General features: G+C 30.6%; 2 protein-coding genes and 10 non-coding genes across 12 annotated transcripts; all 12 read right to left on the reverse strand.

Annotated features, from left to right (window-relative positions):
• Positions 1 to 778: 778 nt before the first annotated feature.
• On the reverse strand, positions 779 to 870 carry LOC119601974. Its single transcript, XR_005231297.1, has one exon. It is a non-coding gene; the product is annotated as a small nucleolar RNA Me28S-Gm1083 (small nucleolar RNA).
• A 2,435-nt stretch (positions 871 to 3,305) lies between these two features.
• On the reverse strand, positions 3,306 to 3,396 carry LOC119601979. The gene has a single exon (XR_005231301.1). It is a non-coding gene; the product is annotated as a small nucleolar RNA Me28S-Gm1083 (small nucleolar RNA).
• A 176-nt stretch (positions 3,397 to 3,572) lies between these two features.
• LOC119601980 lies at positions 3,573 to 3,663 on the reverse strand. The gene has a single exon (XR_005231302.1). It is a non-coding gene; the product is annotated as a small nucleolar RNA Me28S-Gm1083 (small nucleolar RNA).
• A 165-nt stretch (positions 3,664 to 3,828) lies between these two features.
• On the reverse strand, positions 3,829 to 3,922 carry LOC119601973. The gene has a single exon (XR_005231296.1). It is a non-coding gene; the product is annotated as a small nucleolar RNA Me28S-Gm1083 (small nucleolar RNA).
• Positions 3,923 to 4,189: 267 nt separating this feature from the next.
• LOC119601972 lies at positions 4,190 to 4,278 on the reverse strand. Its single transcript, XR_005231295.1, has one exon. It is a non-coding gene; the product is annotated as a small nucleolar RNA Me28S-Gm1083 (small nucleolar RNA).
• An 827-nt stretch (positions 4,279 to 5,105) lies between these two features.
• Positions 5,106 to 5,199, reverse strand: LOC119601976. Its single transcript, XR_005231299.1, has one exon. It is a non-coding gene; the product is annotated as a small nucleolar RNA Me28S-Gm1083 (small nucleolar RNA).
• A 1,318-nt stretch (positions 5,200 to 6,517) lies between these two features.
• Positions 6,518 to 6,612, reverse strand: LOC119601975. The gene has a single exon (XR_005231298.1). It is a non-coding gene; the product is annotated as a small nucleolar RNA Me28S-Gm1083 (small nucleolar RNA).
• Positions 6,613 to 7,389: 777 nt separating this feature from the next.
• LOC119601981 lies at positions 7,390 to 7,484 on the reverse strand. The gene has a single exon (XR_005231303.1). It is a non-coding gene; the product is annotated as a small nucleolar RNA Me28S-Gm1083 (small nucleolar RNA).
• A 287-nt stretch (positions 7,485 to 7,771) lies between these two features.
• Positions 7,772 to 12,016, reverse strand: LOC119601965 (H/ACA ribonucleoprotein complex subunit 4). Its single transcript, XM_037953270.1, has 6 exons — positions 11,857 to 12,016; positions 11,305 to 11,673; positions 10,221 to 10,472; positions 9,587 to 9,861; positions 8,441 to 8,857; positions 7,772 to 8,371 (listed from the first exon to the last, which is right to left on the reverse strand). The coding sequence occupies exons 1-6, from the start codon at positions 11,867 to 11,869 to the stop codon at positions 8,141 to 8,143; spliced, it is 1,557 nt and encodes a 518-aa protein (XP_037809198.1). The 5' UTR covers positions 11,870 to 12,016; the 3' UTR covers positions 7,772 to 8,140.
• On the reverse strand, positions 9,407 to 9,547 carry LOC119601971. The gene has a single exon (XR_005231294.1). It is a non-coding gene; the product is annotated as a small nucleolar RNA snoR639/H1 (small nucleolar RNA).
• LOC119601978 lies at positions 10,557 to 10,697 on the reverse strand. Its single transcript, XR_005231300.1, has one exon. It is a non-coding gene; the product is annotated as a small nucleolar RNA snoR639/H1 (small nucleolar RNA).
• Positions 12,017 to 13,652: 1,636 nt separating the features above from the next.
• On the reverse strand, positions 13,653 to 16,025 carry LOC119601969 (borealin-like). The gene is made up of 4 exons (XM_037953275.1): positions 15,693 to 16,025; positions 15,500 to 15,611; positions 14,702 to 15,155; positions 13,653 to 14,628 (listed from the first exon to the last, which is right to left on the reverse strand). The coding sequence occupies exons 1-4, from the start codon at positions 15,912 to 15,914 to the stop codon at positions 14,439 to 14,441; spliced, it is 978 nt and encodes a 325-aa protein (XP_037809203.1). The 5' UTR covers positions 15,915 to 16,025; the 3' UTR covers positions 13,653 to 14,438.
• Positions 16,026 to 24,370: the final 8,345 nt, after the last annotated feature.

Genomic DNA, 24,370 nt, shown 5'->3' on the forward strand with positions numbered 1-24,370 from the left:
TCATTTTTTTAAATAAAATTTGTAGTATAAAATGTTATCAGCAGGACCTATTATGAATCGGGTTGCGTTGTTGCGGTTTTAATGTGAAATCATGCCACATAATCAGATTCCCTTTATCATCAGTTAACATTTGAACTACAAATTACGATCGTATTCGCGATCGAATAAGCTTTGAATATCGATCAGGAATGAGGCAATATGTTTAAAAATGTAAATAAATCTTACCTTGGCATTTAGAGGGTAACTTCTGAATATGTGTTTTCCTTAAGGGAAGGACCGTAAGTTATCTTCGATTATTAGCTGTAAAGATTAAAAAAAAATTACAGTTAAACTAAGTTGAATTTTAGATATTGTATTTTGAAATATATTTTAATATTTTAAATATTCAGCAGGACCTATTATGAATCGGGTTGCGTTGTTGCGGTTTTAATGTGAAATCATGCCACATAATCAGATTCCCTTTATCATCAGTTAACATTTAAAATATGTAACACTAAAATTTACGAGATGTATTACAGCATTCTTGATCGAATGATTTCGTTCGTGTTTGATATTGATCAAAAATGTGATAATTCGGCGGAATGTTTGAATACTGAAATGAAACTTACCTTTTAGGTTTTAGGAGGATATTTTCGGTGTCTTTTATGGATGTTGGGGGTTAGCAAAAGTCCACACTTCAAAAGTTTTCATTACTCAATTGATGAAATCTAAAAATAGACATAAATAGTTGTTCTATTTAGTAAATATGAAATATTTCTATTCAAATTTTATTATTTTTTTAAAATTATCAGTAAGACCAATTCCGCATTCAACATGAAAAGTTTCCAAAACTTTCTGTTAGGGGCGAAAGTTAATTGTCATCACTTAAAAACAAGAGCTAACTAATTCTGTTATTTGTCATAATAAAGCTATATTCAAATTATTTTGAAATCTGTTAAAATACTATCTTAATAATGAGAATTATTAAACAATTTTGAAAAATTCGAACTTATGTTCGAAAGGATTTTAAAACTCTTATAATAATCTCCCAGGCAGGAGAATCTATAAGAATATGATGTTAATTTCATTTTGTAAGCAATTTCGAACTTGGAAATTTTGAAATTTTCATAAATTTTTACGAATTTTCAATGGAGTGTAAAAAAAGCTTTTTATGAAATGCTCGAAAATTCGTATTTATGTTCGAAAATGTTTTAAAGCTCTTGAAATAATCTCTAAATCATGAGGATTGATAAAAATATAATTTTAACTTCATTTGTGGCCTATTTTCATACTTTTTCCAATTTCGAACATAGAAAAATAATATTAAGATGTTCATAAATTTTACTATAATTTCGATGTAGTTTTACTGCCGTATTCATAAACATTTATCTAAGGTTTATAGAACAAATTTTGTTTGAAAATTTGATTTACAAACCTTTGATAAAAGTTTATGAATAAGACCCTTAAAATGTAAGCTTTTCAAGGCATGTTCGAAAATTCGAACTTATGTTCGAAAAATTTTTGAAAATGTTGAAATAAACTCTAAATCAAGGGGATTCATAAAAATACAATTTAAGCTTCATTAGAGACCAATTTCTTAAATTTTGTTAATTTCGAACATAGATATTTTTGATATGCTCGAAAATTCAATCTTTATATCAAAGTTCTAAATTTTATATGAATTCTAATGCTAAAATGAAAACTATGTTTTTGCTATATTTGTTTGTTAATTTTGTTGTTTTCTATTCATTTTTATTTCATAACATTTCTACACAAAGTAGTAAGAAATCGGGACTTGACTTACCTCTTTTTATATGTTGTCATCTGTGCGAAAGTTTTTGAAATGTTTACACGCATAATCTATAAAAAAAAACAATATAAAAAACATTAATTAAATATTTAAAAAATGTATACATACATCTTAAGAAAGGAATAAAGGAATTCACAAAAAAGTTTTTAAAATTGTGTAAATCTTTAAGACAAGTTAAGGCGACTCTAGCTCCCAAAAGGACGCTACCTGTCATGGGAGGGGTAGTTCTTAGTTCGTGCTTGCGCTGAGCCCCTTTAAGCTCGACCTGCATGGGTCATTCTGACTTCACATCACGTTACTACCAAACTGACCAATATGGGTGCAGGATCGTTTTTGTTGGACTAAACTGGTTCTGTAAGACTCATACTGCCTCTGTTAGAATGTGTATTCGGCTATCTCTCAATGGTGAGGGATAGCCGACCTATCGGGCAAAACCAGACGTCACCAGTCGTAGGAGGGGTTTTTCTTAGTTCGTTCTCGCCCTGAGCCCCTTTAAGCACAACGTGTTTGACTTCACATCGCGTCAAGATAGCTATAGGTAGAATTATAGACCATCAAGCCGCCGAATATGGTTGTATAACCGTTTTTGTTGGGCTAAAGTGGGTCTGTAGGATCCAAAACGGCACTGTTAGAATGTGCAGTCTCAATGAAAAGGGAAAACATTTTGACAGTTACGATGGCAACTAATACCGACCCATCGGGGAAAAACCTACGCTACCAATTATCAGAGGGGTAGTTCTTACTTCGTGCTTGCGTTGAGCACCTCTAAGCTCCACCTGCATGTGTCATTATAACTTCACATCGTGTCAAGATGAATACTCTTTATTAGTACTTAAAAGTTCTTAAAAACTTTTTTTTAAATATTATAAATGTTGAGACGTCTACTATCAAACTTCGACCATGTTTATAAATTGGCACGATGTTAGCGAAAAGCCTACATTTAATCTTGCACCAATATCTCTATCGTAGACCATTAAAATGGTTAACAAATGTATAATCTATTAGTGCTAGGAAAAACTTAGTTTGTGCTATAATCAGAAACTCTAACACGTTCACGTCAAGATGATTAATATTGATTAAAATTAAAAGTCATGAGAAGGGTAGTTTTTAGTTCAACATAATTAAGATTTTACATCGTGTCCTGGATTTAAAATAAACCTAATTTTGTGAATTCCTTAAATTCTTAAAAAAATATTATAAATAAATGTTGAGACGTCTACTATCAAACTTCGACCATGGTTTATAAATTGGCACGATGTTAGCGAAAAGCCTACATTTAATCTAGCACCAATATTTCATCTGTAGACCATTAAATTGGTTTACAAATTTATAATCTATTAGTGCGAGGAGAACAATAATTAAACAATCTATTAAACTTACCTTTTAAAACAAATAAATTCAATTTTCCAGCAACTTTTTTTAAGGCTATAACAGTATAACAACTAAAAAGAAAAGAGTATACAAAAAACTTTGTTATTATTTAAATTTTATTTAAGAACATTTAATTTTTTAGTAAAAATTATTTCAGTAAGACCAATTCCGCATTCAACATGAGAAGTTTCCAAAACTTTCTGTTAGGGGCGAAAGTTAATTGTCATCAGATAACAATTTTATTTGATTCTTTAAGAAAAATAAGAGAAATAAACTTACCTTAAACATTTTTATATAGTAACGGGCCGCGGGAAGCAAGTGTCTAATAGGTAATTAAGCTAAAATTGAAAAATAAAGAAAAAAATTATTAAAAATGTTTATCCAAATGTTAGAATAATCTGTTTTTTAGTAAAAATTGTTTCAGTAAGACCAATTCCGCATTCAACATGAGAAGTTTACAAAACTTTCTGTTAGGGGCGAAAGTTATTTGTCATCAGATAACAATTATACTTAATTTAACAAATAAGATAATAAACTTACCTTAAACAGTACCGAGGAGGATGTGGATGAAAACTTTTTGCCTTTTTTTTAATTGTATTAAAACTAAAAATAAAGATATAAAGGAAATTTTAATAACAATTCGTTTTAAGTTAAAAAAATCTTTTAATATAAATATTTCAGTAAGACCAATTCCGCATTCAACATGAGAAGTTTCCAAAACTTTCTGTTAGGGGCGAAAGTTATTTGTCATCACTTGGATATTTATACTTTTATAATAAATTTGTTTAAAACTTACCTAAAAATAATTAAAAAGTTTTTCAAGTTTAGCAGCAAGTGCGAACGTTTTAAACTAAAATTATAATAAAAAAAGAAAAAAATTATAATAATTTTCATTTGTATTGGAAAAAGATCTTAATTTAGTAACGGTTAAGTTTCATTATCTCATCTCATGGATATTGTTTATCGAAAAGATATATAAATATATCGTCGTTATGATAAAAAATACCCTTAAAATGAGACAATGAGTGTAAAATTTATTCAGTAAGACCAATCATTCGCAATCAACATGAGAAGTTTTTTTCAGATAGGGGCGAAAGTTAATTGCTCATCATTTAAAGATTTTAATAAAATTTAACGAATTTTAGATTATTAATTAGCTTACCTTTGAGAAAAGTCCATTTAAACATTTTCTTTATTACTTTTCGTCTTTATAGATTTTAACTAAAAATAAAGGAAAATATTGGAAATTAATAACAAAATTTTTAAACTGTTTTATCATTTAAAAGATGTTTTCTATTTATTTTCAGTTAGAGACAACGTATTCAAACGTTTCGTCATTATTTTTCTGTAGAACGAAAGTTAAGTAATTGTTCATCATTTTATATAGAAAACAGTAATAGGCTTAATGGCACAGACGTCCTGGACACCATAATTTAGCAGAAACAAACTTTTGATGTAAAAAACTTTGAAATATTTTACATTATGAAGTCTGATGTGAAGTTATTAATTTAATATTTTTCAGGCTCGCGTTCGAGTCCCACTTGGGATTTTAGATCTGAAGGATTTTGTAGTTATTTTACTTGTCTTTGTTCCATAGAGCCGATCACTGTTATAAAAGGTTTTTAAATAGATTATGTTCTAAACTCACCTTTACTCTCATTCGAATACGATTTTGAGCTATATTTACAATCTGGTTTATAAACAGTTATACTTCAGCTCAAATACGCCTTTCGATATTTATTGACATCAACAGAATTTTAAAGAATTCAAATGAAAATATCAATAGTTTTCGAATATCGAAATTTGCTCATTGTTTTGAGAATTCTATAACGAAGAAGCAGTAGTTCAAACTAAAATAAAAAAAAAAAAAAAAAAAAAAAAAAAAGAAAACAATTTCTTATTATTCAGTTTTTAAATTGAATAATTTAAGTTTTTAATAAAATTATAAAGATTTCAGTAAGACCAATCATTCGCAATCAACATGAGAAGTTTCCAGAACTTTCAGATAGGGGCGAAAGTTAATTTGTCATCATATAATTAAACACATCTATCAAATATTTGATGAAAAAAGACATTCTAGTTCAGTTCCAATTAATTTCTAGTTCAGTTCCAATTCAGTGCTAGTTCAGTTCCATTTTATATAAAGTTCAGTTCCAAATCATTTCCAGTTCAGTTCTAGTTCAGTTTTAGATTAGTTCTAGTTCAGTTCTGGTTCAGTTCTAGTTCAGTTTTTGTTAAGTTCTAGTATTAGATTAGTTCTGGTTCAGTTTTAGTTCAGTTCAATTCTAGTTCAGTTCTGGTTCAGTTCTAGTTCAGTTCTAGTTCAGTTCTAGTTCAGTTCTAGTTCAGTTCTAGTTCAGTTCTAGTTCAGTTCTAGTTCTAGTTCAGTTCTAGTTCATTTCTAGTTCTGTTCTAGTTCAGTTCTAGTACATTTCTAGTTCAGTTCTAGTTCATTTCTAGTTCATTTCTAGTTCAGTTCTAGTTCAGTTCTAGTTCAGTTCTAGTTCATTTCTAGTTCAGTTCTAGTTCAGTTCTAGTTCAGTTCTAGTTCAGTTCTAGTTCAGTTCTAGTTCAGTTCTAGTTCAGTTCTAGTTCAGTTCTAGTTCAGTTCTAGTTCAGTTCTAGTTCAGTTCTAGTTCTAGTTCAGTTCTAGTTCAGTTCTAGTTCTAGTTCAGTTCTAGTTCAGTTCTAGTTCAGTTCTAGTTCAGTTCTAGTTCAGTTCTAGTTCAGTTCTAGTTCAGTTCTAGTTCAGTTCTAGTTCAGTTCTAGTTCAGTTCTAGTTCAGTTCTAGTTCAGTTCTAGTTCAGTTCTAGTTCAGTTCTAGTTCAGTTCTAGTTCAGTTCTAGTTCAGTTCTAGTTCAGTTCTAGTTCAGTTCTAGTTCAGTTCTAGTTCAGTTCTAGTTCAGTTCTAGTTCAGTTCTTGTCCAGTTCTAGTTCAGCAATTATTGCATTCTTACCTTTTCAAAAGTCTTTTAAAGTTTTCTCTTATTTAGGCGAATTTTTCACATCAACTGCAAATACAATAAAACATAAACACTAAATTAATAATCAAATATTTGAAAATCTTTTAAAAAATAAAGATTTTTGTATTAATTTTCAGTTAAAGACAAACGTTTCGTCATTATTTTTTCAGTAGAACGAAAGTTAAGATTAAAAATCATCATTGTAAAAGATATTAAGATAAATTTATAATAAAAACAAAACTTACCTAAAGATTAGAAAAAGTAGCAACAACTTTGGACTGAAGACCTCTCATATTTCCATTCCCTGTTTACTTCTCAAACTAAAATTAAAAGAAAAAGTAAAGAAATACTTTAATAAACAATTTATAAACTAATAATTTAAGTTTTAATTATAATAAATATGTCAGTAAGACCAATCATTCGCAATCAACATGAGAAGTTTCCAAAACTTTCAGATAGGGGCGAAAGTTAATTGTTCATCATTTAAATATTAAGAAAAATTACTATCACGTATTCATAAATGTTTAATACAGTTTACTACTATAGGAAAAGTTCTTAATAAACCATAAATAAACCAATGATATCTTTATGAATTATTGGGTAAATATTTAGAATAATTTGTTTGCTTACCTTTAATCATATGATTATAAAACAGTTTCTCCTGGTATTATTTTAACTAAAAGTAAAGAAAAAACATTTTGTTATTAATAAAAGACTTATTATATGTTATTTTACTATTAAAATATAATGTTTTTTGTATAATTTCAGTTAAAGACAACGTAATCAAACGTTTCGTCATTATTTTTCTGTAGAACGAAAGTTAATGTATTGTTCATCATAAGAAAACTGTGTTCATATTATTCAAATATTTAAGAAAAAGTATCAAAACATCAATATAAAACTTTAATAAACAATTTTAAAATTGTTTAACAGTTAGCCGTTCATTAAAAAATTTTTAACATTTTCTAAACCATTACTTTTATATACTTTCTAGGCTTTTTTTTCATTCAATATTTGTCAATAGGAACACGTTAAATGTAAAAATTGTTTAATTATTTAAAAACAAAAGTAAACTTACCGTTAAGAACCTCCTTTAAAACTCCAATTTCGGTTGTAATTAAAGAATATCAATTAAAAATTCTATTTAAATCCTTTTATAGGGCCCCCCTAGATCCTCAACCTTCATTTGTTTAAGCTAAAATTAGAATAAAAAGAAAAATCAAAACATTAGTATATTACTTAATATTGAAAGTGTTTAAAAAATCTAAACTTTTTTCAGTAAGACCAATCATTCGCAATCAACATGAGAAGTTTCCAAAACTTTCAGATAGGGGCGAAAGTTAATTAATCATCATATAAATGAAACAAAAGTTGTTTCAACTTTTACGACCTAATTCAGTATGAAAACGAGCTGCTGTTTTGTAGGTAAAATTCCTTAAGGGAAAAATTTAGCAAGCAAGCAAGCAGCTCGTTTTCATTATGAATAAAGTGTAAAACTTAAAATAAAAATCAAAAAACACTCACCTTTATAAACAAAAGAAAGAAAGAAGACTTGAAGAAAGCTGAAAATCCCTATCAAAAGTTTTCTTTTTAAATAAACACACTTCAAAATTCCATTTCATAATGTAATTTTTTCATACATTTTCTATTTAGAAAAATAGTTATTTTGTTATATTTTTTTCTGTGTTTTCTTATGAATTATAAACATAATCTGAAGCATGACATCAACTATATAAAATAATAGTTTGAACTTTAGTTTTTTGTGGTTTTTTGCAAAGTAAAGTATGTATGTATATAAAATAAAATCCTTAAAACTAATAAAACGGTTAAATAAGAAATAAAATTTCTATATTAACCAAAAAGGAAAAAAAAAGAAAAGCTAAAAAATGTTAAACTTTATATAAAATGCATTGTTGTTTTTTCTTTCTCATATTTTGTAAAGGAGGAAGTAGTAGCTATAGTAGTAAATGAACTTATATAAAATTGCTAACAAGTAAGGATTTGTAAACTATATTCCTTATTCAGTTTTCTCCCTATCTTTATCCTTTTTCTTCTTCTTTTTCTTTTCTTTCTTTTCTCCCTCGGGTTCAGCTTCAGCCACGGTCTCTTCTTCAACTACAGAGACATCAGCGGCCTCTTTATCAGCCTTGTGTTTCTTTTTCTTCTTCTTTTCGGATTTATCTGTGGCAGGGGTTTCTTCAGCAGCAGCAGCTGGTGCACCTTCTTGGCTAGAAACACTTAATTTACGCTGTAAATTTAAAATTTTAGATTAAATTCAATTTGTCCCTTTAATAAACCATTTGATTTAAGCAATTACCTTTTTAGCCTCTTCTGTGTTATTGCCATTGGTGTTGGCTTGTGGGGCTACAGCAGCAGCCGGTTTCTTGGCATTATAGTCTACAAAACCTGTTAACCATTCCTTGGGTGTATTTTCATTAGGTCTGCCGTATTTATCTAATTTGCCAGAAGCAATGAGTGCTTTCTTGGCGGAAGCTTTAGGACCCAAACCCCATTTGCGTGGATAGGTATCTCTTTCCATAATGACACGCTTAATCTTGGCCACTACACCGTGATCACATGACGCCATGGTTGCTGTGGTCATTTGAGCAATAGCCAAACAGATGGCTTCACCCTTTGTGGTACAGATAACGATTTCTTGATCAATTTCAATACCATCTTCGTAACGTAAGACACCGGTTAACATAATTTTGGCACCATAACAAATGGCATTGACCTAAAATGGAAATAAAGCGTGGAGGGAAACATTTAATTGGTTTCGGAGTTTCTATTTTTAAAAGAAAAGTTCTAGTTCAGTTGTAATTTAGTTCCAGTTCTGTACTAGTTCAGTTCTAGTTCTGTTCTAGTTCAGTTCTAGTTCAGTTCTAGTTCAGTTCTAGTTCAGTTCTAGTTCAGTTCTAGTTCAGTTCTAGTTCAGTTCTAGTTCAGTTCTAGTTCAGTTCTAGTTCAGTTCTAGTTCAGTTCTAGTTCAGTTCTAGTTCAGTTCTAGTTCAGTTCTAGTTCAGTTCTAGTTCAGTTCTAGTTCTAGTTCTAGTTCAGTTCTAGTTCAGTTCTAGTTCATTTCTAGTTCAGTTCTAGTTCAGTTCTAGTTCAGTTCTAGTTCAGTTCCAGTTCAATTCTAGTTCAATTCTAGTTCAATTCTAGTTCAGTTCTAGTTCAGTTCTAGTTCAATTCTAGTTCAGTTCTAGTTCAGTTCTAATTCAGTTCTAGTTCAGTTATTTTGTTCATGCAAAAGTTTAAAATTTGAAATAGAACATTATTTTTTTGTACTCTGAAATTTACTTTGTACAGAAATGTGATTAAAATCATTTCATAACATACACACATCGGAGCAGATTTCATTTTCCCAATCATAGTCACATAAAGAACTGGAATACGTTCAACATGCCGGCTTATATCATGGGGTCAGAGGTTTCATCTTATAAGAAAAAGAGCATAAACTTACCGAACTATCTTTCATGATAATTCTCTTGTGATTGACCAAAAGTCCCTCCAAAGGTTTAATGACACGTCTCAACATAGATTCATCTTTGTGATTTTCATACAAATACATAGCATCCAAGACATCGTGCATAGTTACCATACCATCACGTTCCGATTGTATGCCAGAACGGACACGACGCAATTCCAACATTTGACCGCCAACACCGAGTACCAAACCAAGATGTACACACATGGTACGAATATAAGAACCAGCCTCACAACTAACCCAAAAAACACCTTCAAATTTTCAATATTTTTGTTCGTTTCGAGTAGTGATTTTAAATTTAAAATATAGGCCAACATTTCGTAAAAAGGCCATAAATATGTATGTGTATGTATATATTGGTAGGAAAAAGAGAAAAACAAATTTTTAAGCAAATAAAAATAACAGATATGTATTACATCGAGTTTTTGTTAAAAACAAAAACTAATGATTTTAATTTATGTTGCATTAAATTTACGTTTAGAAATAAGTAGATTTAGAAAAAAGTAACATAATCCCAGGATGTAAATTAAAGGAAAATGTTAACTTTTTTATGGCAAATGCTTTTTTTGATGTTAAGTTAGAAAGAAAACAATAAAAACTTAAAACTTACCCATATTACGAGTTTCATCGTAATCCAACAATTTACTGTCATAAACAGTACGTACACGCAATTGACGTTTAACAGCAGAAATTAGAGGAGGACGTTGGAAAAGAGCACCACGCAATTTTTCCAAACCTTGACGTACTTTAGCTACTGATTCAACAGGAGAATGCAATTTGAAAATGGCTACGTATTCTTTACCAGCACTTTGTTGAGACTTAACCAAACGTGTGGCACGATCAATGCAAACAATTAAACAACCTGGAAACATAAGAGTAATAATTTTATTAGTTTAAATTTATATTTATAAGAAAATAGTGAAATTTATCTTTATTTTATAAAAGTTGTACTCTGAAATAATCTTTGTAAAGAGATGAAAATTTATCTCAAAACATACACACATCGGAGTAGTTTTAATTTTCCCATCTCTAGTCACTTAGAGAGCTGGTTATATATACTCTTCCTTGTCGGCTTATGAGATGGGGTGTAAAAGGAAATTATGAAAATTGTGTTTAGTTTCCTATAGAAAGAAAACTTGTTCAAAAGTTTCCTTTAGAAAGAAAACTAGCTGAGAAATCTCCTATAGAAAGAATAATTGTTCAATTGTAGTTCATCTCTTGTTAAATTTTAGTTCGGTTCTAGTAGTTCTAGTCCAGTTTTAGTTCAGATCTAGTGCAGTTCTAGTTCAGTTCTAGTTTAGTAATAGTTCAGTTCTAGTTCAGTTTCAGTTCAATTCTTGCTAAGAAGATTCCTATAGATAGAGAATTTGTTGATAGATACGATAGAGTTTGTTGAAAAGTTTTCTATAGAAAGAACACTAAAATTAGAATAAGCCATATTAAACGAAAATACAATTTAGTTTTACTAGCCATGTGGTATAAACTTTTGGCGCGCACTATTATTTCCGATACAAAACATGTGTCCATTTCATGTTAAACAAAATTTTTAAAATCTTTTCTTAGGTACAGATGCTACGCAATGCTAACTAATTAATAAACATCATTTATTAAAAACTAATACTAACTACGTACCAAACAATATGTCCCCTTATAAAAGTATACACAAAAACATGTTTTTCCAATAAACAACTTACCAGTAACTTTAGGATCCAAAGTACCAGAATGACCAGTCTTTTCGACCTTCAATATTTTCTTAATCCAAGCTACAACTTCATGAGAACTGGGATTGGAGGGTTTGTCCAAATTAATGAAACCAGATTTCATGTATTCTCTGATGTCACGATTCAAGGGTGATGAACCACTGGGCAATGGTGTATAATGGTTGGTGCGTACATTCAACTTATCAAAGTTCTTCAACAATAATGGCCATTGTGAGGTATCCAAAGTGGCTGATTTCTCAGAAGGTTTAACAGTGAAATTACCGGATTTCTGTAGAGAACCAATATCATCTAAATCAATGGGTTCTTCCTTGATCTTCTTCTTTTTCTTTTCTTTTTTGATTTCTATAGCATGAAAAAAAAACCGAAAAAAACGTGGAAAATTTTCACATAAATTCAGAAGAAAAAAAAACGTGGTTTCAAATATAGACACTATTGGTGCCACTAATTAAAAACTTTTTCTTTAAAGTTATTTTTATATTGTTATTAATTAGTTATGGTATTTATAATTTAAACTTTAAAACCTACCAATATCAGCCATTTTTATGGTTGATTTTATTTATAAATTTAATTTTTCAAAATTTAAAACACAAGGTCTGAAGCAACACGTCCAGACTCAACAACGAGGTTAGAAAAATGGACGATTTTGACAGCGAGTTGTGAAGTTGAGTGTTTGTGCAGAAACACGTGTACTACAACAGCGACCTCTGGTTGTCAATGTTTTTGATTACACTATGAAAAATTGTTGTTTAAAAAGAAGTGTAATTTGAAATTCAAAATTTTAACGGAAATTCCTTATGTTTTCTTTATAGATATAGGAAAATTTTCAACAAAATTCGGGAAAATTTACAAAAAAACTTCTTTCTATAAGTAAGTTTTTAACAATTTCTTCTCTATGAAACTTTAAACCCAGTTTTTTCAATAGCAAACTTTTGATCAAACTTTCTTTGTATAAGTAGCTTTAAAATAAGTTTTTTGAAGGGTGTTTCCTTCCTTTCTGGGTACATGAAAGCTTTTACAAAGTTTTCTTTCCTCAGAAAACTTTGTAACTTTGTAAAAAATACTTTTACAGAAAGCTTTAAAACATGTTCCTTTTTCTATAGGAAACTTCTTTAAACTATATAGTTTTCTTTCTGTACGAAACTTTTTAACAAGTTTTCTTTCTGTGCAACACTCTTTAAAGGTGGAAGTACACAACACGCGTTGTAAGCGGCACCGCGTTATATATAGACTTCTGTCAAAAAAGTTGTAATAGTTTATTTACATTAAATAAGTTACACACTGTAGTTTGTAACGCGTCTGCCGCTAAAAGTTCAGCAACTTTTAACTTTTGACGCGTCGGCAGCTGATCAGGGTTGTAGTTTGTTTTGTGTAGAATAAAAATAAACTAAAATGAAATAGATTTCACCAACATTGAAAGACAAATATTTAAAAAAATAAACAAAAATGTAAAATTTTGATTTTTTTATACAGTAATAGTCTTAGTATTAAAAGAGGGATCAAAATCACGCGTGGTGTTGTCGTTGTTGTTGTAACAGCTTAAACTATACAATTTTAATCCGGGGGTTCTGTATTTAGGTCCAAGCCAAGAAATTGGGCTACTTCAACAGGGTTAGTCCATAAATCCATTGGGCTAAGTGAAGTAGGGTGGGCTGGACAGTTGAATATGTGGTGGGTATCATGGGGACCCTGTCCACAAGATGGGCATATATTGGGGACGGCACGGTCTATGCGGGACCAGTAGGCGTTGAGCCTGTTGCTCCATCCCGATCTCAGTTGTGCCAGAGCAACTCTTGTTTTCCGCGGCAGGTTCTTCTCTATTTCTGCTATGGGCGACCTCCAAGAACGACATTCATGCGGTAACCTGAAACCGCGGTATTGATGGCGTCTCTATGAATGTCGTTCAAAGCTGCTGTATACGAAGTCCGATCTAAGGGATCCTGAACATAACTTCGTATGCTCTCTTCGTATACACGAAGGTCCTTCCTGACATGCCTCGGGGGAGCATCCAACTGTGTGATGTTAAAGTTGGGATGACTCCTCCGGTGACATGTTCCTTGACGCGTGGTGTGTAATTTGCCGCTTATAAAGCGTGAAACGCGTTGCCGCCTCAACGCGTGTTGTGTACTTCCTCCTTAACATGTTTTCTTCCAGTTTGAGACTTCTTAACAAATTTTCTTTCTGTAGGAGACTGCAATAAGTTTTCTTTCTGCAGGAAATATTTTACTTGATCGCTACTTTTATTGAGCACAAAATTAAAACTACTAATAAAATAATATATTATCCAAAAACTTAGGATCAATTGAAATATTTTATTTGTTATTTATAAAATTGAATAAAAAAAAACTTAACTTACGTTACATTAATTTAATTATATAAAACTAAATCGAAATATTTGTTTTATGTATTTGCTTGCTATTTTCTTTTGTGATTTGGATACAAAATATGTTTAAAAGAAAAACTTAAAATAAAGTTACACCAACAAAGAGAAAAATTAAAATAAAAGTAAAATAAGAAAAAAAAGGATGTCAACAAAATACATTAGATTAAAAAAAAGAGAATAAAACGACATGAAAATTTAATTTAGATTTATGTTCGCTTTAAAGGAACAAATAATTAAGCGTCTAATCATGTCGGTAGAGAGAATTTAAAGGAGGCAACTAACTCCTTTTGCACACAGTAAGTAATGTAAAAAGCATAATGGATTATAGGGGTAAATGATGAGAGTAGTACGTACTTGCCAACAAACTTACAAAATATTATAGCAAAAAAAAAAATAATAATACATTAATTAGCCAATAAATAATTAGCTGGAAAACAACTGTAAATCTTGGTTTCATAACAAGTTTTAAACAGGATTAAAGGCAATGTTGTAATAAGTGTAAAGAGGATTTTACTTGTTTTAAAGTTTTAGTATAAGATTTTCCAGCTAACTTGTAAATTATAGCTTGAATCATTGGTGGGTAGTATGATGTATATGATTACAAAATAGAGTTTTGTTTAAATTTATAGCCAAAAAAATATTTTAGAAAAGTAATGATTAAAACTAAAAGTTGTGTTTTACAAAAGAAGTTCTTCTTTCGTTTAAGAGGTGCTCGCTTGACTTCATATTAATATCCCGCTTTGTCCACCATACTTACAATTTTATCAATGTTAAGTTTTAAGGTTCTTAGCTGATCCACAGTTGTGGGATCAAGGTCTTCTAAAATATGTGGTTGTAGATCGGCAAGTTTTTTGGGGCGCATAGAAATGACGCCATTACGCAATGGTATATTCAAGTGAGCAATGTTTTCTGGTAACCTAAAGAAAATATATAAATACAACATTTAAAGAAAATGTTATTATTTTAAAAAAAAATTATTTTAAAACTTACATTTGTGTAACTAAAGGACTGCCACATTTTGACAAGGCCAATTCGCCAGGTTTGGGGAAACGCAAAAATGTGGGTGGCGATTGTGGTGAACTTGGATTATCAAATTTAGTTGTACGATCTGCACTGAGAGCCTTTGTGCGACTGGCCATTGGTGTGCGCATTTTACTACGCGAATGATGTTCTGCAGCACCATGTCCATGTCCTCCAGCTGTAGCACTTAATTGTGGCTTTAATTTGACAGCTGATGCTGGTATAGGAGCCAAATTGCCGCATGCTGAACGACTACGTCTAGGACGTCTAGCTCGTGCTGAGCTCAATGGTCCTGGGGTACGCAAACGGGCCGACTGTTGTTGTATCAGAGGTTGTGTTAGCATATTTGAAGTACTCAAAAATGCAGGATTTGCTATGGCTGAACCAATGCTGCCGCCAGTTGAACTATCCTCTGTAAGGTAGCCTTTACCAAATGAGTCAAAGTGCCATAATTGTTTACAATACATATAAATGAGCAGAAGAAAAGTAGTAGCAATAAGATGAGATATGTGTGTGTTTGTTATTTAAAAATATTTCTTTTTTTAAAGGTGCAATTGGGAAATTGGTTAAAAGTTTCAAGGAAAAGTATAATAAATTAAATACAGTAGAGTGAACATTTAAGTAATGAGAAATAAAATAAAACCAAAGCCAGTTGATGGGCGTCTTATCACAAAGAAAATTGTAAAGATTCCCTCTAAACCATTAAATATATATTTAACACCAAAGACCCAAATTATTATTTAAAATAATATACACAAAGAAACTCACCCTCATCGTTGGGATTTATCGTCCTGGTTGACTGTTTTATAGAGGAATTTTGTAAAGTGGCATTTAACATTTTGGATTTCTGTTGTTCCCAATCGCTGAAACGATCCAAATCCTGCAAAGCATTAAAGAAATCAAAGCAATATATAAACATCCCACTGTTATTTGCACAAAATACCAAATTCTTTAGACTTACCAATGAAAACACATCCACCATTTTCAATTTGAGCAAAGCCCTTGGAGTACGCTGTAGCAACATTTTGATTTCATCATCGTAAGCAGTGAAAATATCCTGTATTTTATCGTCGACTGTATTTTGAAAGCCATCGAGGGAATTTTCAAATTCTCTTACTTTTTCTTCACGATTTGTTGTCTCCCGATTGCGTTTGGAACTTTTCGAGACTTTTGTGCGCGGCATTTTTGTGGATAATTATGAAAATAAATATTGAAAATGTAATGGCGCTCTCCGTGCGTTAATTCTTCAAAGGAATGGTTTTTTTTGTTTGAAAATTTGTTTTGATGGTTGGCGGCACTGCTGCTTTTGTTGTTGTATTTTTTTGCATCTGCCAAACTGATGGAATTTTTTTGAATACTGAACAGGGTTGTATTTTTCATTAAGTACGCACACTGAGCAAAAAAATTGCTTATAATCCTACTAAAGACTAAAGAAAAATGATAGAAACATTTGAAAATAAATGAATTTCCTTATGATTGATGCGTTCCTTAATTAAATATAATTTTTTTTAACATTTTTCATATTGACCTTTGACTTGTCAACCTTTTTTTCATCTTTCCGATTTTTAACTTTTATCACAGAATCGATGATTCGAGTTTCTATTACAAGATAGTAGATTTTTTCGACATTTTTACAACATATGGTTGTTATTAATCATTTTAATCATATTAAAATTGCTTATAATCCTACTAAAGACTAAAGAAAAATGATAGAAACATTTGAAAATAAATGAATTTCCTTATGATTGATGCGTTCCTTAATTAAATATAATTTTTTTTAACATTTTTCATATTGACCTTTGACTTGTCAACCTTTTTTTCATCTTTCCGATTTTTAACTTTTATCACAGAATCGATGATTCGAGTTTCTATTACAAGATAGTAGATTTTTTCGACATTTTTACAACATATGGTTGTATACATATCAAGGCGATTAGACCATAAGGTGAAGTCATTTCATTTTGCGGCGAATTCATGAAATTTTTTATATATGTAGTTTGACAGCGTCGGGTTTGAGAGAGAATTTTTTTTATATGGAGCTTGACAGCTTCGGGCTAAATTTCCATGGACAAAAAAACAATCAGCTGTTGAAATGACTTCACCTTATTTGTTTCGCCATGATACATATAGTAGCATCAAGGCGAATAGACTATAAGGTGAAGTCATTTCATTTTACGGCGAATTCATGAAATTTTTTATATATGTAGTTTGACAGCGTCGGGTTTGAGAGAGAATTTTTTTTATATGGAGTTTGACAGCTTCGGGCTAAATTTCCATGGACAAAAAAACAATCAGCTGTTGAAATGACTTCACCTTATTAGTTTCGCCATGTAGTAGCATATAGGCGAAAGGGATTGTCAAAGACCTAAGTCCCCTGTCAAAAACCTAACTGGTGAGAATGTATTAGTAGAAGCACAAAAATAAACACAGTTGTTCAAAAGGTACTAAATAATAAATGTATTTCTGATACGTTATTTTTTGTATGTTATTACTGGGATTTTATATACTAGTGAATGAAAATAATAGTTAATTAATTTTTTTCAGAAGATATTTCATCTTAAAACATATTATAAACACGTCTTTTTGTTATTTTTTTCTGCACTAATGGAAAAAGAAAAAATGTATGTGAAATACTTTTTTCATTTTCAATACGAAAATTTACAACTTTTCTTTTTTCAGTTTTAATTAAAATGAAATGTCAAAGAATAAAAAATATTTTTTTTCGTTTGTAAAATATAAATTATTTTCGGGGTTTTAAATACAATAAAAGTATACCCGTTAATAAAACAACCTTTTGATAAAACAGCAAACCCTAACAGCTGTTTTTGATTGTTGTGTGGTGAGTTTCTGTAAAAACGTAAACAAATGAAACAAAAACAAATTACTAGACATATTTATTTTGTGCTAAGAAAAATTTATGTATTTTAATAATGTTTTATAGCCAGTGCAAGTGTTCTTGGTGTACACCATCTACCCCAATAATAATCCCGGTTTCATTAGAATCAAGTATTTTTAAAACGGCCATATATAATGTGCGATTCATTCTATATTCCATGACTGGTTGAAAGAGTCACGGAATCCATCGGAGATCAACCTAAAAAATGAAAAAGGGGTGGCTTTAACTTCTTGTTCCGTTCATATGGGACAAGATTCGAGCCTCATCGTATCAGTTCGCCAGATACCTCATTTGTGTATATTGCAGGGTCCTGGTACCCAACACAGCCTTATTGTAAACGGTCTCATAATAATACTTAGATCTTTTCTTCATTCTACGACTATGCAAGAATACAGCTATGACATATTAATGCTTTAAGTGCAGCATGACTATCAACCTAAAATCTTACCAGAGACCGGCGAACAATGTGATTCCCTATTAGTTCCGTCACTTTCAAGATCGCTAAATCACCACTTGGAAGACACAACCCATCAGGGAGTCAAGGAACATTTTACACCGTTTGTAACACATTGAAATATTGGTCTAATATCCATAAAAGTATATGCTGGGATCTTATTACATTCTAAGATTGAGTTTGTTATTGAAAATGGACAATATCGGTATACGATAAACTCATCAGGGAGCCAAGGAACTTTTACACCGAAATATTGGTCTAAAATCCATAAAAGTATAGACTAGGATCTTAGCCAATATTTGCAAAAAATATTTTTAGTTGATGGAGTTTATTATTGAGCTTCAATATTCGAGTATAGCGAAGAAGAACGACAAAAACAAGTTTTATAGGAATTAAAATCTTTTTGCCAAATTTTATGAGGATCAGGAAATTATTTTACAAGATTTATATGATCCAAAACCTTTCTGGGTTGGTTCAAAATTGACCCTACCCCCATATAAGTTCCCCTTCAGAAAAAGATATTAACTCCAATAATTGTAATAAAAATACCAATATCGCAAAGAAATTCCACATAAACAAGGAGTCAACATAGTTTTGTCAAATTTAAGGGGATCGGTCCATAATTTAACCTATCCCCGATATAAGGTCCTCCTCGGGAAATTACTACCACTCATAACTGGCCCTACCTAAAATCTCAAACAGATTATGCCATCCGATTTCTACACTTCCAACTTAAAGTTCTATATATGTTTTTATCGTGCACAAGATCTTCCGATAGCAGTTATATATAATTTTCTATATACGGATATAGTCACATTTTTTGTAAAAAAAGTTTGTTGCTGTAGTACACACCCTAGAACGATGAAATCCACAAAACAAATTATGCCATCCGATTTGTATATTTCCAACTTAAAGTTCTATATAGGATTTTATCGTGCACAAGATCGTCCGATAGTAGTTATATATAATTTTCTATATACTTCCATAATAAAATTTTTTGTAAAAAAAAAGTTTGTTGTTGTAGTACACACCCTAGCACGATGAAATCCGGAAAAAAATATATGCCATCCGATTTCTACACTTCCAACTTAAAGCTATATATAATTTTCTATATATTTCCATAATAAAACTATGTAAAAAAAAGTTTGTTGTTGTAGTACACATCCTAGAACGATGAAATCCGGAAAAAAATGTATGCCATCCGATTTCTACACTTCCAACTTAAAGTTCTATATAGGTTTTTATCGTGCACAAGATCGTCCGATAGCAGTTATATATCATTTTATATATACTTCCATAATAACATTTTTTGTCAAAAAAAAGTTTGTTGTTGTAGTACACACCCTAGAACGATGAAATCCGGAAAAAAATGTATGCCATCCGATTTCCACACTTCCAACTTAAAGTTCTATATAAGTTTTTATCGTGCACAAGATCGTCCGATAGCAGTTATATATCATTTTGTATATACGGCCATATTAACATTTTTTGTAAAAAAAAAGTTTGTTGTTGCAGTACACACCCTAGAACGATGAAATCCGGAAAAAAATGTATGTCATCCGATTTCTACACTTCCAACTTAAAGTTCTATATAGGTTTTTGTCGTGCACAAGATCGTCCGATAGCAGTTATATATCATTTTATATATACGGCTATAGTAACATTTTTTGTAAAAAAAAGTTTGTTGTTGTAGTACACACCCTAGAACGATGAAATCCGGAAAAAAATGTATGCCATCCGATTTCTACACTTCCAACTTAAAGTTCTATATAGGTTTTTATCGTGCACAAGATCGTCCGATAGCAGTTATATATCATTTTATATATACGGCTATAGTAACATTTTTTGTAAAAGAAAAGTTTGTTGTTGTAGTACACACCCTAGAACGATGAAATCCGGAAAAAAATGTATGCCATCCGGTTTCTACACTTCCAACTTAAAGTTCTATATAGGTTTTTATCGTGCACAAGATCGTCCGATAGCAGTTATATATCATTTTATATATACGGCTATAGTAACATTTTTTGTAAAAAAAAAGTTTGTTGTTGTAGTACACACTCTAGAACGATGAAATCCGGAAAAAAATGTATGCCATCCGATTTCTACACTTCCAACTTAAAGTTCTATATAGGTTTTTATCGTGCACAAGATCGTCCGATAGCAGTTATATATCATTTTATATATACGGCTATAGTAACATTTTTTGTAAAAAAAAAGTTTGTTGTTGTAGTGCACACCCTAGAACGATGAAATCCGGAAAAAAATGTATGTCATCCGATTTCTACACTTCTGACTTAAAGTTCTATATAGGTTTTTATCGTGCACAAGATCGTCCGATAGCAGTTATATATCATTTTATATATACGGCTATAGTAACATTTTTTGTAAAAAAAAAGTTTGTTGTTGTAGTACACACCCTAGAACGATGAAATCCGGAAAAAAATGTATGCCATCCGATTTCCACACTTCCAACTTAAAGTTCTATATAGGTTTTTATCGTGCACAAGATCGTCCGATAGCAGTTATATATCATTTTATATATACGGCCATAATAACATTTTTTGGAAAAAAAAGTTTGTTGTTGTAGTACACACCCTAGAACGATGAAATCCGGAAAAAAATGTATGCCATACGATTTCTACACTTCCAACTTAAAGTTCTATATAGGTTTTTATCGTGCACAAGATCGTCCGATAGCAGTTATATATCATTTTATATATACGGCTATAGTAACATTTTTTGTAAAAAAAAGTTTGTTGTTGTAGTACACACCCTAGAACGATGAAATCCGGAAAAAAATGTATGCCATCCGATTTCTACACTTCCAACTTAAAGTTCTATATAGGTTTTTATCGTGCACAAGATCGTCCGATAGCAGTTATATATCATTTTATATATACGACCATAATAACATTTTTTGGAAAAAAAAGTTTGTTGTTGTAGTACACACCCTAGAACGATGAAATCCGGAAAAAAATGTATGCCATATGATTTCTACACTTCCAACTTAAAGTTCTATATAGGTTTTTATCGTGCACAAGATCGTCCGATAGCAGTTATATATCATTTTATATATACGGCTATAGTAACATTTTTTGTAAAAAAAAAGTTTGTTGTTGTAGTACACACCCTAGAACGATAAAATCCGGAAAAAAATGTATGCCATCCGATTTCTACACTTCCAACTCAAAGTTCTATATAGGTTTTTATCGTGCACAAGATCGTCCGATAGCAGTTATATATCATTTTATATATACGGCTATAGTAACATTTTTTGTAAAAGAAAAGTTTGTTGTTGTAGTACACACCCTAGAACGATGAAATCCGGAAAAAAATGTATGCCATCCGGTTTCTACACTTCCAACTTAAAGTTCTATATAGGTTTTTATCGTGCACAAGATCGTCCGATAGCAGTTATATATCATTTTACATATACGGCTATAGTAACATTTTTTGTAAAAAAAAAGTTTGTTGTTGTAGTACACACCCTAGAACGATGAAATCCGGAAAAAAATGTATGCCATCCGATTTCTACACTTCCAACTTAAAGTTCTATATAGGTTTTTATCGTGCACAAGATCGTCCGATAGCAGTTATATATCATTTTATATATACGGCTATAGTAACATTTTTTGTAAAAAAAAAGTTTGTTGTTGTAGTACACACCCTAGAACGATGAAATCCGGAAAAAATGTATGTCATCCGATTTCTACACTTCTGACTTAAAGTTCTATATAGGTTTTTATCGTGCACAAGATCGTCCGATAGCAGTTATATATCATTTTATATATACGGCTATAGTAACATTTTTTGTAAAAGAAAAGTTTGTTGTTGTAGTACACACCCTAGAACGATGAAATCCGGAAAAAAATATATGCCATCCGATTTCCACACTTCCAACTTAAAGTTCTATATAGGTTTTTATCGTGCACAAGATCGTCCGATAGCAGTTATATATCATTTTATATATACGGCCATAATAACATTTTTTGGAAAAAAAAGTTTGTTGTTGTAGTACACACCCTAGAACGATGAAATCCGGAAAAAAATTTATGCCATACGATTTCTACACTTCCAACTTAAAGTTCTATATAGGTTTTTATCGTGCACAAGATCGTCCGATAGCAGTTATATATCATTTTATATATACGGCTATAGTAACATTTTTTGTAAAAAAAAGTTTGTTGTTGTAGTACACACCCTAGAACGATGAAATCCGGAAAAAAATGTATGCCATCCGATTTCTACACTTCCAACTTAAAGTTCTATATAGGTTTTTATCGTGCACAAGATCGTCCGATAGCAGTTATATATCATTTTATATATACGGCTATAGTAACATTTTTTGTGAAAGAAAAGTTTGTTGTTGTAGTACACACCCTAGAACGATGAAATCCGGAAAAAAATGTATGCCATCCGGTTTCTACACTTCCAACTTAAAGTTCTATATAGGTTTTTATCGTGCACAAGATCGTCCGATAGCAGTAATATATCATTTTATATATACGGCTATAGTAACATTTTTTGTAAAAAAAAAGTTTGTTGTTGTAGTACACACCTTAGAACGATGAAATCCGGAAAAAAATGTATGCCATCCGATTTCTACACTTCCAACTTAAAGTTCTATATAGGTTTTTATCGTGCACAAGATCGTCCGATAGCAGTTATATATCATTTTATATATACGGCTATAGTAACATTTTTTGTAAAAAAAAAGTTTGTTGTTGTAGTACACACCCTAGAGCGATGAAATCCGGAAAAAAATGTATGTCATCCGATTTCTACACTTCCAACTTAAAGTTCTATATAGGTTTTTGTCGTGCACAAGATCGTCCGATAGCAGTTATATATCATTTTATATATACGGCTATAGTAACTTTTTTTGTAAAAAAAAAGTTTGTTGTTGTAGTACACACCCTAGAACGATGAAATCCGGAAAAAAATGTATGCCATCCGATTTCTACACTTCCAACTTAAAGTTCTATATAGGTTTTTATCGTGCACAAGATCGTCCGATAGCACTTATATATCATTTTATATACATATATGACCATAGTAACATTTTTTGAATGTTTTTTATTAAAAGGCATTCTGTAACGATATAATCCCAAATATATTTATATTTTATCAGATTTGTTCCTTTCCACATTTATACACATATTTTAATTGATCAAAAATATTTTTTTTAATGTAAATCATGAAAATCAATTTTTTTGAATTTTTTCCACGTGCATAAACACATATTGAAAATGTAAATAATGAAAACGAGTTTTTGCGTCTTTTCCACGTGCAGAAACACATATTTGTAAACAAAAATAACTCACCACACCAAAAAAAATGTTTATTTTGATAAAACAGCTGTTACGGTTTGTTTTATTTTTCGTCGGGTTGTTTTCTTTATGTGCGCACATAAAGAAAACAATCCGACGAAAAATAAAACAAACCGTAACAGCTGTTTTATCAAAATAAACATTTTTTTTGGTGTGGTGAGTTTTTTTTGTTTACAAAAATGTGTTTGTGCACGTGGAAAAGACGCAAAAACTTGTTTTCAATATTTACATTTTCAATATGTGTTTATGCACGTGGAAAAGATTCAAAAAAATTGATTTTTATGATTTACTTAAAAAAAATTATTTTTGATCAATTAAAATATGTATATAAATGTGGAAAGGAACAAATCTGATAAAATATAAATATATTTGGGATTATATCGTTACAGAATGTCTTTTAATAAAAAACAATCAAAAAATGTTACTATGGTCATATATAGAAAATGATATATAAATGTTATCGGACGATCTTGTGCACGATAAAAACTAATATAGAACTTTAAGTTGGAAGTGTAGAAATCGGATGGCATACATTTTTTTCCGGATTTCATCGTTCTAGGGTGTGTACTACAACAACAAACTTTTTTTTTACAAAAAATGTTACTATGGCCGTATATATAAAATGATATATAACTGCTATCGGACGATCTTGTGCACGATTAAAACCTATATAGAACTTTAAGTTGGAAGTGTAGAAATCGGATGGCATACATTTTTTTCCGGATTTCATCGTTCTAGGGTGTGTACTACAACAACAAACTTTTTTTTACAAAAAATGTTACTATGGCCGTATATATAAAATGATATATATCAGCTATCGGACGATCTTGTGCACGATAAAAACCTGTATAGAACTTTAAGTTGAAAGTGTAGAAATCGGATGACTTACATTTTTTTCCGGATTTTGGTATATTGGTATTTTTATTACAATTATTGGAGTTAATATCTTTTTCTTAAGG

The sequence above is a fragment of the Lucilia sericata genome, unplaced genomic scaffold (genome assembly GCF_015586225.1).
Source record: "Lucilia sericata isolate MDLA Ls3-8-SP2 unplaced genomic scaffold, ASM1558622v1 Contig000202F_arrow, whole genome shotgun sequence".
Lineage (NCBI taxonomy): Eukaryota > Metazoa > Arthropoda > Insecta > Diptera > Calliphoridae > Lucilia > Lucilia sericata.